Raw genomic sequence first — 14,660 nt, 5'->3', positions numbered from 1 at the left:
AGTTCTCCCTCCCAATTCAACGCCTTACAATGCAACCTTTCGGTTCTCTATTCGAACGTCATGCTAATTTCACTCTCTGCAAAGTCATCCTCATCTGCCCAAGCATTGTGATCCAGGCTGACTGCTGCCGGTGTAGTCTTAATGGTCTTCAGCGGTGGTCGTTCACCTGAGGGTTTTAACGTAGGCAGATTCTCTCCTGATGGTGTATTCATTCCTAACACGGGCGGTGACAAGCCAGAATGCTTCGACGATGCTGTGTATGACATATCAAAAGTCTTGGCAAAACTCTGCTCGGTGTGTTCAGATTCCACATAATCGTATTGACTAGGTTTTGGTGGCGTAGTATTCCTCTTATCAGCTAGATTTGGTGCACTGCTAGCCGCTTCGTTGTTCATACCAATGCTATCGGTGTGGCTTTTCGTTTCTTGAAGTATCAACGCCTTAGCAGGTAGGGTTCTAGGTTCATTCATGTCAATTTTCATTGGCGGTAGAGTGGATTCGATTTCCCGGATCTCCACTCCGTCGGCGGCAAGTTCAGCGACTTCACGCTGAATTGCTTCGATGTCGAATAAAACCAGTCCGCCATGGTCTGATGGTCCAGATCTCGCTTCCGAATCTACTGGCACGTTCTTATCCTCATACATCTCCCAGTCTTTCTTCTCGAGCTTTTTCTTTGATCGAAAGGACCAAAAACCCTTCTTCTGAGGCTTCTTCTCAAAGTTTTTGCGTGCTTCCTCAATCTCATTGATCAGCTCACGCTGTCGCTGCTCATGGTTTTCTGGATCGGGATCCTCTATCTCAGTGAACTCGTCACTTTCCACGAGGAACCCAACCTCTCGGAGTAGCTTGGGCATTGCTGTACGGTACGACATGTGTCCGGGCACAAATTGTGTGACATCAATGTTCTCTATGCCGGGTATATCCACCGGGGCGAGACCTGCCACGCGCATGATACCTCCCCCTGTTGCTCTGAAAAGATATCCTATTCCTTCGTTAGCAGTTTTTACGTAGCGACAACAGGAACGTACCTAATATCCAGTCGTTTGTAGCGTAGCCGTTAACGAATCGGCCACTGACGACCGACTTTGCTTTCAGGTATTCATCCTTTTTAGCAATCACAGGAGAACCGAACAAGAAGACGTTCTGGACGAGGCCGTACGCGCCCTTGTTTGCGAGCTCTTTCAGCGCACTGAAGATGACACGCGAACCGATTGAGAATCCTACTAATGTAATAGGGCGAATACCAAGATTTCGATCAATTAACGAATCGGCAAGGATGAGTCCAGCTGCATCAGATCTTGCGACTGAAACGGACCATGGATTGTCAATCAAATATGACAGTTTGGTCAAGACAATAGGTGCTTGTAGTGATGCCATCAATGCAACCAGGATGGTACTTCCAAGAATCTGTTGTAGACCTTGAGTCAAGGCCTCAGTGGCCAGAATGTTGATAGTGTCGCCCATACTGCGCAGCATTTCGGGTTCCCAGAGAACGGAGTATATATCACCCATGATCGGATCCACGGTACTATAAGGTAGGCGAACGTCGTCGACCTTGCCGTTCATCCAACCAGAGACAGTCACAATGAGATTGACCCTTTTGTTATTATGTAGAGGTCTGTACTCGAATGTTTTGACTGCACCAGTACGCCTACTTGCGGCCCGAACGCCAATGGTTCCGCCAGTCACAGTTGCTCCGGTTGTGATGGCAGCAGCAGCAGCAGTACTCGTTAAGACAGCCGATGTGCCACTGATCCCAATCGTAGTAAACCCTGCTGCGAGGCCAGCACCGATAACAGGTGCGAGGAGACCTGCCGAAAGACCGATAACAAGACCACCTCCTACTGTAGCAAGACCCATCATAGCAAGCCGGCGATTTCTTGCTCGCTTTTCTCGACTAATGAGATGCTCGTCTTCGTTCCAATTTTCCTTATTCGCCCTCTCTTGCATCTCAAGAGCGTCTACCACGCGCTTTTCGAAACGATATATCTCAAGCCAATGGACCTCGAGCGACTTTCCAACAAGCTCGAGAAGCTCGCGAGACCTTGAATCATAGACAGAGTCTGCAATGAGTACCAAGAACAGATCACAGAGTACAGTCCACCTCAAATCAATGTCAAGTTTCTTGGTTGTTGGTAGCTGTGACAGTGTCCGAACTTCGGGTAGTTCATCGTTCTTATGCTGGTCGTACGATGGTAAAGGCTCGTCTTCGTCGTCTTCACTATCTGCTAGTGGATGTGACAGCTTCGGTAATGCTGATTGCGCTGATGCAACGTCGTCGGAAGGATTGCACGTTCCGGCGACAGATGAATCGCCTTTCTCTTCTTCGACGACAGGGTTCTTCACGCGCGCGTTGATCATGAGCGATGGTGTCAAGTCTCCTGCCTCCACGCCGTGCTCAGCAAGCTGTTCAATCATAATCTGTTCTGAGAATATCGTCAGTTGACCAAAGGTTATATTTATTTGCGATGCTCACCTGACGAATCGATTTCCATATGGCTGTATAAACGAACCATCATTTTCTGACTCCACATTTTCAATGACTCGACCGCAATGTCAATAATCTTCTTAGTCGCTCTGGTTCGTTCCATATTACTCAAATCCTTCTCCATCGCTATCATAGCAAGGCGCACAAGCCCAACATAGGCTATCCTTTGGCCCTCTGTAAGTAAATCCTTGGTAGCCTCCATCTGTGCTAACGGATCTCGGGCTTCTTCGTCATCGTCGAGCAGATCAGTAGTTTGGTGCCTGGTAAACAGGTAGGCTGTTTGATCATCCATACTCGTTGCAGATTGCGCATCTTCATCTATTTGAACTCGAGTATATCCTTTCCCAGCTCCTCCAAGTCCAGCGTAGGCAATGGCTTCATCGTCATCTTCAACATGCTCTCGTGCCACAAGCTTGTTGTCATCATTGTAAATGTCGAATGGTGCATATGAAGGCATAGTTTGCCACTCGTCTTCTTTCTCGGCGTCCTCCTCTTTTACAGGCTGTGGTGCTAATTGTTGGTGGGAAAATTCTGAGACGGTAAAGGTAGCACGAGTCCCATCGTTCTCTGCAAATAGAGGTGGATTACGGTTTTGAGATTCTTTGCGAACATGCTCTAGCGATGAATCAATGGACTTTGTGGCTGATTGCTTGCGCCTATGACCATTGTCATTGACATGCGCAACCGATCTTTTGCCTACCACCTTGTCCTGGTTCTTGCACATTGCCACTACAGACTGCCCTTGTTGTAGATGTTTATCTTCCACTGTAATTTTATTCAATTTCTCCTCTACAGTGGCCTTAGGTGATTCCAAATTGACGTCGTCTGTGGGTCTTCGATGTTCCCTTACAGGTAAACCGAAATCATCGTACTCCACTGGCGCCTTCGATGATCCCATTGTGGAAGCATGACCAGAACCCTCATCAGTAGTATTGTCCGAGTGAGGCAGCGTGTTCTTTGCGTCGGGCGGGTCTGATGGGTCGTCTGACTGTTCAGGCATTTGAGAGGAGAGGGGAGTCTCTATTTCGGTAGCAGGGATCCAGCCCAGCGATTCCGAGGACGATGAAATAGAAGATGGTCCTTAGGATGCTTAAAACGAAGACATGCAGTGTTACAAAGTCCATTCAGGATACTCAACGAGGTCCTGCTAGGCGGCAAGGTGGCTAACATCAGAACATCAGAGGGCGACTATGTCCATCTCTGTAAAGTTGGTGGAGGGAAGTGACCCACGCTTTGACGCTTTGACGCTTTCCGTAGAAGTAGACGCAGGCAGGGTCCACACATACTTATAGTGTAGTGGGGAACAAGACTGCTTGCTCCGTATCCATATTATGAACATGAAACTTTTAGTTCGTTACATGGGTATGTTCAAGCTCTCGAAGTAAAACCTCAACTCAACTCCGCATTCGACTTTCAGACGCCTTTCAGACCATCAAGATGCGTGGCAAGCGACAAAAGCAATATCGCAAGCTGATGCATCAATACCAACACACCTTCAATTTCAGGGAGCCATACCAGGTCCTAGTCGATGCAGAAATAATTGAAGATGCTGCGCGGTTCACAATGGATTTAATCGGCGGGCTGAAGAGAACATGCCAGGGTGAGATTAAGCCTAGTAAGTATATGTACTTCGCATTGCCGGTAATAGTCTAACCTAAGTTTCCTTAAGTGATCACACAATGCTCTATGCGACACCTCTATAAGACAAAGAACAACGATCTGATAGCGCAAGCGAAGACCTTTGAGAGACGGAGATGCGGGCACCACGAGCTGGAGGAACCTATGTCTACACTAGAATGTCTATCGGAAACTGTCGATCCGAAGGACAGTGGTACTAATAAGCACCGGTATGTGGTCGCAACTCAAGACAAGGCAGTCCGAGCAACTATGAGAGCAAAGCTAGGAGTTCCACTCATATACATCAATCGTAGTGTTATGATACTGGAACCCATGGCTGCTGAGTCAGAAGATAAGAGAGAGAAAGAAGAGCGAAATAAGTTTCGATCTGGGTTACTGGCGCGAATCACCCCAAACAGTGGAGCAAAGCGAAAATGGGAGAACGTTGAGAATGGTTTGGAACCGGATAGATCTTTAGTACGGTCTTCAGGCGAAGAGGATGAAGCTATAGGAATTCAATCGCGAAGAAAGAAAGTGAGAGGACCCAAAGGCCCGAATCCACTTAGTGTGAAAAAACCACAGAAGGAAAGGGCACGATTATGTATCGCGCAGGAGAAGGAACCCCCGAAAGTCCATACAGGTATAAGCTCAAACGTACCTTTAGAAAGAGAGAGCAGTGCCGGTGACGGTATATCAAGGAAGAAACGCAGGCGGAAGCACAACCGCCCGGAAAAGTCTGCCCGGGAAGATGAGTTTGAGGGCGATCTCCAAACATGATCAGGGTATGAAGCATCATTGTATATAATCACCTTTGTATTCACGGAAACTGTCTGGTTCACCCGTTGTAGGTCGTTGCCAGCACTTCAAAATTGGGGCGTGATTATACTTATCTACTGAATCATTCAAACAATCAACGGACCCTCAGAAGCCTGGCAGGCATGTCACAGGTAATTTAACAACAGCAGCACTCATACCTTCTTGCCCTGCGCAATCAAGTCTGAGACTTTAGGTGGCAACACCAGGGTATTTCTATCATTCCGTCGAAAAAATTCTGCAATGGCTTCAGCAGTTTTCTCAGGCAGATCCTCTTGCAAGAAATGGCCTGCCGTTGGGAAGACGTATAATTGAAACTTTCCTGTATAGGCGTGTCAGCACGCTATCACTTGAAAAGACGGATATACGGACCTTGCATCTGCCCAATCATCAGCTCCCTGTCTAATCTGTCAGTACCAGCCAGCATCAGGAGCTTTGCCCCCTTTGCTGTTAAAAACTTGCTACTCATGCCTGAGAACCAGTTCTCCCAATATGCCTCTGTACGTGAAAGGTCAGTCTTCCACACCCAAACCCCCGACGGAATCATCATCAATAAAGGCGGGACTGATGCTCTTGCCGACGCGAGATTCCGTAGAGTGCGTGACCTGATGTGCCAATCTATGGCCGCGTCTACTGTAGGGAATGATTTTGGCCGCGCAGATAGATAAGACTGCATGCTTTTCAGAGCATCCATTGCCGAACCCTCAACGACGTCGAGTACAGCGTATCCAAGAACTCTATCGCCTAATACGCCAGACTTTGCAGTTTCTGTAACCACCGCACCTCCTAGCGAGTGGCCTACAAGTAACATTGTAGGGAGTTCTGGCCAGCCGAGCTTTGCTGAAGTGAGCTTTAGCATGCTAACCATATCGGAGCTCAGCACGTCGATGGAAAGATCGCTGTTGACGTTGCCCTCCGCGTCGTACACCACACTGCCGTGCTCACGCGCCTCAAGGGATATGATACCTGCATCTGGGAGAAGCATCTTCAGTTCTCTAGCAAATAAGGCTAGGCTCATACCAGAGCTCCCTGCTCCATGGTGAAGAACGAAGAGAGGAGCTTTAATGGTATCCGGAGGTGTTACGTATACATGATATTTGGCACGAGATTTATTATCGAAAATGTGTTCGAGATAGAGCTCTTGTGTAAAGTAGTCATTCCAGGTGATGGATGGACCAGAAGGTGTTTGTCCTGTGGTAGGGCGTAATGTGCCGGTCGAGGACATGGATGATGCGGACGAGGAGTCAGAGACATAGTGGCTTTCAGGATCTTCTGAAAGTGCTGAAGCTGGTGGAGGAGGAACAAATTTGGTTGCGGCGAAGGACTTGGCGAGGTCGGACATGCTGATATTGAATCCGAATGTATGTCAAGAGCTTGAGAAGACGTAGTCTCATGCAGGTCCGTAGCTGACTCCGATGCCGGTCTTGTAACCAGTGATAGACAGGCACGTAAGATGAGATGCACTCTTGCGCTGGTACTTTACGTATACTGTTCTTCGATAGATGAACGTTTGGCAAGCTACAGACTGTGTGAGTGGGTTTGGATGGTTGCATTGTGCATGCAAGCACTAGAGTATCTGTGGGCGTCGTCCCCTCCCTTGCTAGTTCTGTTTCGTTGCTGATCTCTCACGGGTCCATCTAATGATGTCCTGAACCTGGGGCGACGAAGGGTATACGGTTGCGTTCTGATCTTGACTTGAAGCTTCCATGCCTACAAGTTCCGAAGTGAATATCCATGGATACACATACCTGATATTATATCCTGCTCTGCCATGTATATCAAGGTTCGGCAGAGAACTAATTACATAGATAGCTCCATGCGCCGATCTGCGGCCAGGCCAACAGGGGGGCTAATTAGCTCAGGAAACCTGGATGGCTGGGGCTGGGTCCCCGCTGTTGGGCTGGGCGTAACGTCATCTTGCGCGAGCTTCATCAGAAACAGCTAAACAGCCACATATAGTATGGGCTAGACGCAGGAGTAGACGCAGCCACCTTTTCGCCCTCTATGACGCCGGGAATTCCTTGCCGACTACTTACCTCTTCTCCTGCCTCTATCATTACCTCTACCATCATCTTCCCCATTACCTCTACCATTACTTCTACCTCCTGTAGCCCAGCGTGTCTTTTCCTTCGACTTCTTGGGATACCCGGCGCCTCCCAATTCGCGGTCCATAGTATCCAACAGCACCATCATGGTATCTCTCTGGAGCTCCAAGCAGAATGGCGATGGAGTTGATGGTCAAGCCGACGAACGTACCGGCGAGGAAGCGCCTCCCCCTCGTTCATCGGGAGATTACCGCAGCCCTGAGGCAGATGAGCGCACAAGGCTGCTTCCCGCGCAACCAAGACCACCACCCAATGACGGATACCTTGATCCTGATGATCCAGCTGTACGTGACAAATCCCGTAAAGAGAAACAACTGCAATTTGATATGGGAAATTGGTCGATTCGTTCTATTGACACTGACCAATGTCCTAGGTCTCTCCTTACAATCTTTGGTCCGTCCGATTCCTTCGATGGCTTACAGTACTCTTCTTCCTCGTAACATTCGTATGGTGGGTACTATTACTGGTCTCAATCTTCGTCTCTCCTCCAGGCATGCACTCGCGTGGCTCCGGGTTCTTTGATTTCTCCTATACGACCCTCACGCTTGGCAATCTCTTCGTTGCACTACTGTTCTACACCAATCCATCACGAGCAATGCGTATTTCGTCTGCCATCATTGCAACCCTCCTTTTGATCGACGTCATTCTCATCTCGGCTGTGACAAAAGTCAGATTTGAGGAAGGCTGGGTTGGTCTTGCCTCGGTGATTTGGGCTACAATTATGGCTATATGGTGCTTGTTCGTCGACAGAATCGTTGCTTGGGGTAAGCGTGAAGAAGAGGAGCGGCTCACTGGTCGTCCAGAGACACGCCGCACCTTGGCTGAATGGATTGGTGTTTTCCTCGCCACTGTGATTCTCATCATCTACATTGTGATCGTCATTCTCATGACTGGCACTCTCATCCTCCGAGCCCGCGATGCTTCCCTTCCAATGGCTGGAGAGCGTTACTTTGTTGATGGTGACAAATACCAAGTACACCTTGCTTGTGTAGGTAACGTAACGGAAAGCCATGGCAAACGTGAACCTACAGTTCTGCTCGAAGCAGGGGAGTACCCATCCGAATATGACTTTGAGCACTGGGCGTACAATAGCTACAGGAATGGTAGCATCTCTCGCTACTGCTACTGGGACCGTCCGGGGTACGCTTGGTCCGATAACGCCCCTTCACCCCATTCCGCTGGTATGTCGTCCGATGCACTCTCCGAAGCCCTTGCCCGCGCTGGCGAGGAGGGACCGTGGATTGCCGTCGGGGCTGGTGTAGGCACGATCACAAGCCGTATTTTTGCAGCCCGTCATCCACATGATGTTGTTGGCATCATGCTGATCGATCCGTACCATGAGGATCTATTACATCGTCTGAGCTCACCGGGACGTGGATTCGTGCTATGGGGCTGGGGTGTGTTGTCACCACTGGGCATCGAGCGACTTGGAGGTGCCATGTTCAAGGGACGTACGAGACAAGACCGTGTCTATGGGCGCAACGCATATCAGTCTGGCAAATTTATCAAGGCGCAGCTACAGGAGAATTTGGTAGCAGATTCGTTGTCCAAGAACGAGGTCGTATCTGCTCGAGCTATACAAAGCCAGAGCGTACCTGTGGTCGTCGTGTCGTCCGGCATAAAGGTCAAGACTGATAGTGAATGGGAGAAGAAGCAGGAAGACCTGTCTAAGCTCACGAAGAACCTCGTTGCGTGGGACAGTGTCAAGAAAGCACCACATCAAGTCTGGAAGACGTACGATGGAAGACAAACTATGGAGAAGGATTTGAAACTTTTGGTCGCGGCAGCAGCGAAAGTAAAGACAGGATGATATTAGCAGTAAGTCTATATTAATTTGGAGGAGTCACGCATGACGTTGGTTGATATCGTTATATCTAAGAAACCATTATAATACGTAGCTTAGTTAATGATAATTCGAGTTATACACCACTAGAAAGTTCTTTCTCGTATACTAAGTCAGGCAGGTCGAGAATCCAATAGCAACTTTGAAGCTTGGGGGCGCAGAACTACATCACAATTGCAGCCACATCTCCACACGGTCACACGGAGTGAGCATTCGCTTTCGACGACACTCCTGATTCTACTTCTTCCTTCTCTTCTCTACTGCCTCCCTCAAGTTTGCGATGACTTCTGCAGGGTCATTCGCACCAAACACTGCCGATCCAGCGACAATGACATTGGCACCCGCATCAGCAGCCTGATCAATGGTCTTCTCTGAGAGTCCCCCGTCGACTTCGATGTGCAAATCTGGATACTTCTCCCGAAGCGCCGTTACCTTGGGTAGCTCAGACTCCATAAATGATTGCCCGCCGAAGCCGGGCTCAACGGTCATGACCAGAACCATCTAAAGGCAAGGTCAGCTGCCATGTACACGAGCCATTGATATTTCGATCGAGATAAGAAGACAAAAGAGTCCGGCGCTTCGTAAGCGCTTCGAGGTTCAGGGTGAAGTTTATTGAAACGTACTAGGCGGGCAACTTACGTCAGGAATCTCCTCTTTGATATCGCTCGCAAGGATATCCCAGAGTACGTCGACTTTTGTCGACGGTTTGATGGCGATACCTGCCTGCATGCCAAGGGAGTGAATGTAACGAACAAGCTCCTTGGGATTCGTCTTGGTGGGCTCGTCTTCGGAGGGGCTTTCGGCGGCGGTGGAGTTGATGGCCGCTTCGTAGTGGAAGCAGTACAGGTCGCAACCAGCTTTCTGGAATTCGCGAACCCAGCGCTTGGGCTGGGGGTTACTTGTCAGAGTTCAGTCGTGCATTGCTAAGTGAGGGTCTCACTTGGTGAGACGTGATGCTGCAGGTGGGTTTTCAGGTGAATACATGAGCGGATTTTGGAGCGAGTGGTGGTAATGCCTGGTCTGGCCGTTCTTATCTAATAGACTGACAGGGCGTCGAAGAGGAAATACAGATGGGCCCATTGGACAGAATACTGCTGAGAGGCAAGTGAACGTAACCTACTTCGGCAATCATCATGTGGCAATCGAATGTTCCACGCCCGTAAGCGCTGGTAGGTTTCGAAACGTGCGGACGGATCTTCGTGACTACCGGAGCACCAAAAGTCATATTGGGGACAAAATGACCGTCCATCTGGTATCTTCGTCAGTTGCAGGGTCAATCTTCAAACAGTGGGAATCGCTTATTCACAATGTCAACATGCAGCCAATCTGCCCCGCGTTCAATCGTGTCTGAACATGCTTTTCCCAACGCACCAAAATCAGAGGAAAGAATAGAGGGTGCTATGATGGCCGGAGGCGACATGGTATTGTTATAGAAGAGACTGGAAGGTTGGACGGAGCTATCAGCAAGGTGATGTCGATTATAGATGCAGGTTGCTCACACACTTTGGTACTGTCGTCTGGTGGGGGTGCAAGAGCTCGTGCCTGCCTCAGGCATGAATTTTAAATCGCCACCATGGATATATACCTAGCAACCGCCGTATGTCAACAACTAGTCCACATCAGATGATCTACCATTCTGGAGTCTTTCAATATCGTGCCTATTGCATGCATGTATTCGGTGTCAGACCAGGGCGAGGATAGCAGCAAACGTCTCGTATTATATGTAAGACGGCTCCGATCAAAGACAAAACGTCCATGGATGTTCTCCGGCAGTGAGATGTAGTGTTGTCATTACGGGAGAGACTGCGTATGGTCAGTACCTATAGACAAGAGCTTGCCCCACATATAACTGCCGTGTACCACCACAACAACAAATTATAATGCCAATGCCAGTAATTGCATCTTGTGCTTTGCTGAGCAGTAGAGTCAGACTTGGAAGAAGACCCATGATTTCGGCGTCGTGATTGGCTACGGGAAGAGTGGGTATCACTCGTGGGCGCTAAAACAACAGAACACAACATGGATCTCTGGATTGGGCGCTTCCAGACGTCCGCGCTTCCAGTCGCTGCTGTTGGTCAACGTCAATACTAGCTAGCATTCACTTTCTTGCTTGCTGCAATACTGGAATATACACTATACACACACTACTGCTGAATCTGCCACCATCTGCATCATCAGCAACCAGGGACCCTCTGTCCGTACCCGCTCGCGAACGATTCCCTACCCCCGGCGCTTCGCCTGCCATCCTATTTTGTGTGCCAATCATCCCCTTGCAGCCAATCATATTCCTCATCCTCCTGTCCTCCATATCATGGCCACGTCGTATAGTGTAAGCCGTGCTCGCACTAATTACTCTTCAGGCCTCTGTGCGAGACGCTCGTTCTGGTCTCTTGCCGCCATGCAATTCAATGGGATCCTCTTCTGTTCTGCATCGGCAAACGTAACGTCCGCCATGACGAAGCTCCAAGGTCTGCTGGCCGGTCGAATTTATACCTACTGACCGCCGTGCCGCTTTCTCTCAACCAACCTCTTGCTCGAGTCACTCTTCCTTTTCGTTCATTCCGTTGCTCTTCCCTTACCTTTCCTTTCTTATCCCAGTCTTCGTAGATCGAAGCATCCTTGCTTTCAGCATTCTTATCCACTCCAGTCTACATACCGTTGATCGGTCTATTAATTTCTTAATATTTCTGTTGTTGGTGGCTCAACCATTAATTCCCCCCTTGCTACTAGCTACTCGGTCTAGCACCACCCTTGCTACCATATCCATCGCTTGGAGGGAAGCCGTAGCTGACCTTCGCAAATATGAGCTTCTATATACTCCCTCAGACTGCTTATCAGCTTAGCCATGTACCTCGCACATACCCCAATGACTGCCATCGAAGTACATTAAACACCGTCATTGACGACGAATCTCAAGACACTCCTCGACTTATCGCACAGTTCCCAAGACCTGGTATGATGTCGCCGCCCATGACGGACGATATCACCACTCCGAAGGCTATACAGACACAGCACAGCCCTCGGCCAACCCAGGAACAGAATGAGCCATCACCTATTTCCGAGGTGTCGACACCGTCATCATTGTCGGATCCGTGGGAAGAACAGCGACAACAGCCTCGGAACCGACATCGGAGACCGTCCTTCGATTCACTATATGATGTTAGCGACGATGAAGCTGAGGAAGTACCGCTTAAGATTTCGGCTTCCTTGAAGAAGATTGTCAATCGTGACCCGCCAAGTAGCTCGGCGAGAAGTAGTCGAAGTCGATATCCATCAATTACGATACCCTCACCGTCAAACTGGCCGACCATCCAGAAATTAAAGAGCACCTGTGCGCCAATATCTCCTGCCCTTCCGACACCACTAAAATCACCTGCCGCCGGACTTATGCAGATGATAGCGGCGCGAGCTGTTCAAGTACCAAATGGCAGCGCGACACCTTCCCTGGACGGAAGCTTCACCTCTGAAGAGCTTGATAAGCTGAGTTGCCCTTCTACTCCAGACTTGCATAAGCATAATACTAGCGAGGCGGACTGGCTTCCACCCACTCAGCTGCACCCACAGGCCTTGCAGACCCTCCATTCCCTTTCAGGCCCCGGAGATCATCTTGAACCCGTGGAAGATTCAGAATGGGAAGAGATGCCGAGTGCGGAGATGGAACAAGTTGATCACGTAAGGAATGTTAGTGGGCTGTTCCCCACGCCTGTTAACAACACTGGTGAGGACCCGCTCTCTGCCTTGTCCATACCGTCACCGGGAGGGTTTTTCTCTTCACTGGATTCAAACACGCGGCACACCTGGAGCACTGCCCCAACCGAGGATGCTGTGCCGTCAACGACTGTTGCCGAGGAATTCTACGGTGTACCTTGGAGAACATCTGCGGACGATATTGTTTCGCGTGTTCTCGGGGTCCCGTCGTCAAATGGGTCTGGCCCGCTGACAGCCAAAGCCATAGCCATGTCTTCGGAACAAGCTGACGAGCCGCTTGAAGTGATGGAGATCCAGCGTAATGACAGCGTACGCACAGAATACGACCCAAACTATCCCGAGGGTCTGCAAATCAAGGCAGGAGCTAACATCGATCGCACTGGAACATGGCTCAACGCGCAGGTCTCCTACTTGGCTGCGCTTATCCAACCCGATCCGGCTCCTAGTCCCATTGAAGGCCGCAGCGATAGGTCACGCAATCGATCTAATTCCGCAGAGCACTCGGTTTGCTCGCCGTCCAAGAAATCTGTGCGATTTATTGATGAAGCCTTGCCAATTTCCGCATCATCAACAGAGGAGAAGGAGACCAAGGAGACGGTATTTGTCGAGGCTTTCGCTCATTTATGGGACTCGACCCAGAAGAGAGATGTGTACATTCAACGCCAAATCAGAGCTGATGCTCTTCATACTATGCGACGACACATGGCACATGTTCATCGTAAACAACTGCTGGGTCTTTACGAGATTAGTACCGTCGCCCGCCCCGTGCCTCCACGACCGGTGTCATCTTTTTACAGCGACGATTCAACTGTTCTCAAGGAACGAATCGCTCGAGCTCAAAAGGAGAAACAAGCTCTGGATCAAGTGCGCCCGGCAGTCTGGGTACTCGAGGCAATAAAGTTCTTGAACGGTGGTAAATTGATCACCCCGGTTGCATCAAGAGCTCTTTCGCGCGCAACATCGCCTCGCATCCTCGATGTTGGCGGAAAGACAGTCTGCGACTGGGCATGGCAAGTATGCTTTGATCACCCACATGCCACTGTTTACACTGCGACAACAGAAGCTCAGATGGACGTGGAAGGGCCCGAAAACCACAAACACACTGTTGTTCCTAACTACTGGACCTTTCCGTTCCCATCAAATCATTTTGATGTCATCTCGGCCCGCAGCTTGTACGCATTGCTCAAGACCGATAAGCCCACGGGCAAGAAGACCGATGAGCTGGATCTGTGTTTGAAGGAATGTATGCGATGCCTGCGGCCTGGAGGATACCTAGAGTTCACAGCGCTGGACTCCGACATCATGCACGGTGGTCCGCTAGCCTTGGCTATGTCTGTCGAATTTGGGTACAATCTTAAAACACGCGGCTACGACCCCCTGCCAACAAGGACATTTGTCCCACGCTTGAATCTTGCTGGATTCAAGGATATCAAGCGCTCATGGACGTTCCTACCCATGGGAATACCTGCGGCTAACTGGACCGAGAAAGTCAACGCGGGTCCAAGTCTCGACAGAACGATCACAACCGACGGGGTCGTCGTGGAGGCAGATCTGATGGGGTGTACGGCAGACGTCGCCGCTATAACGGGTCTTGTCGGCTCGTGGATGTGGGAACGCTGGCTGATCAAGATGCAAACAGAGATGGGGAAAGCGGAGGAGAAGCAACTAGAGGGCGTGGCGGCAGTGATGGAGGAAGGGCCCAAGCATGGGGCTGGATGGAGACTTTTGAGTGGATGGGCACGGAAGCCGATTTGACTTCAGCTTGTTATGCGTTTGTAATAACACTGGCTGGACCTGTTTCTCTTCGATACACTCTTTCAAGCAGCGGGACCGTGAATTGGAGCTGGGTTGGCGTGACGAAGGAGACGAGTGTGGAACACGCCGAAGCGAAATTAGTGATCTTAGATTGCTCTATGTTTCTCCAATACCCTATATCTCCTTAGCAGATACTGTAATCTTTCTCCTACGCGTCTTATGCCTCTGTGTATATAGTCACGGCGTTGTCGTATACAGAAAATATGATGGAACTTGATATACGACGACTCTCTGCTATCGTAACATGTACAGCGACAAGCAGCCCTGTAAA

General features: G+C 49.7%; 6 protein-coding genes across 6 annotated transcripts; 3 read left to right on the top strand and 3 right to left on the bottom strand.

Moving 5' to 3' along the window:
- Positions 1-47: 47 nt before the first annotated feature.
- EJ05DRAFT_445250 (DUF726-domain-containing protein) lies at positions 48-3,212 on the bottom strand (the record flags this gene model as incomplete). Its single annotated transcript, XM_033742169.1, has 3 exons — positions 48-982; positions 1,029-2,426; positions 2,477-3,212. The coding sequence occupies 3 exons, from the start codon at positions 3,210-3,212 to the stop codon at positions 48-50; spliced, it is 3,069 nt and encodes a 1,022-aa protein (XP_033595711.1).
- A 608-nt stretch (positions 3,213-3,820) lies between these two features.
- Positions 3,821-5,022, top strand: EJ05DRAFT_470539 (uncharacterized protein). Its single transcript, XM_033742944.1, has 2 exons — positions 3,821-4,103; positions 4,158-5,022. Exons 1-2 carry the CDS (start codon positions 3,926-3,928, stop codon positions 4,880-4,882), a joined length of 903 nt encoding a protein of 300 aa, XP_033595710.1. The 5' UTR covers positions 3,821-3,925; the 3' UTR covers positions 4,883-5,022.
- A 51-nt stretch (positions 5,023-5,073) lies between these two features.
- On the bottom strand, positions 5,074-6,260 carry EJ05DRAFT_445168 (protein phosphatase methylesteras-like protein 1; the record flags this gene model as incomplete). The annotated part of the gene is made up of 2 exons (XM_033742165.1): positions 5,074-5,240; positions 5,291-6,260. The coding sequence occupies 2 exons, from the start codon at positions 6,258-6,260 to the stop codon at positions 5,074-5,076; spliced, it is 1,137 nt and encodes a 378-aa protein (XP_033595709.1).
- Positions 6,261-6,858: 598 nt separating this feature from the next.
- Positions 6,859-9,264, top strand: EJ05DRAFT_533717 (uncharacterized protein). Its single transcript, XM_033749136.1, has 2 exons — positions 6,859-7,307; positions 7,397-9,264. The coding sequence occupies exons 1-2, from the start codon at positions 7,110-7,112 to the stop codon at positions 8,831-8,833; spliced, it is 1,635 nt and encodes a 544-aa protein (XP_033595708.1). The 5' UTR covers positions 6,859-7,109; the 3' UTR covers positions 8,834-9,264.
- Positions 8,895-10,464, bottom strand: EJ05DRAFT_480606 (ribulose-phosphate 3-epimeras-like protein). Its single transcript, XM_033744897.1, has 4 exons — positions 10,173-10,464; positions 9,987-10,115; positions 9,506-9,754; positions 8,895-9,367 (listed from the first exon to the last, which is right to left on the bottom strand). Exons 1-4 carry the CDS (start codon positions 10,284-10,286, stop codon positions 9,104-9,106), a joined length of 756 nt encoding a protein of 251 aa, XP_033595707.1. The 5' UTR covers positions 10,287-10,464; the 3' UTR covers positions 8,895-9,103.
- Positions 10,465-11,983: 1,519 nt separating this feature from the next.
- EJ05DRAFT_423014 (uncharacterized protein) lies at positions 11,984-14,320 on the top strand (the record flags this gene model as incomplete). Its single annotated transcript, XM_033741483.1, has 1 exon — positions 11,984-14,320. A coding segment is annotated over one exon (2,337 nt), but the record flags the coding sequence as incomplete, so codon positions are not given.
- Between the last annotated feature and the right edge of the window lie 340 nt (positions 14,321-14,660).

This window comes from Pseudovirgaria hyperparasitica, assembly GCF_010093815.1.
Source record: "Pseudovirgaria hyperparasitica strain CBS 121739 unplaced genomic scaffold EJ05scaffold_21, whole genome shotgun sequence".
In the NCBI taxonomy this organism is placed as follows: domain Eukaryota; kingdom Fungi; phylum Ascomycota; class Dothideomycetes; order Acrospermales; family Acrospermaceae; genus Pseudovirgaria; species Pseudovirgaria hyperparasitica.
The sequence above is the reverse complement of the archived record's forward strand: the minus strand, read 5'-3'. Positions and strand labels throughout refer to the sequence as shown.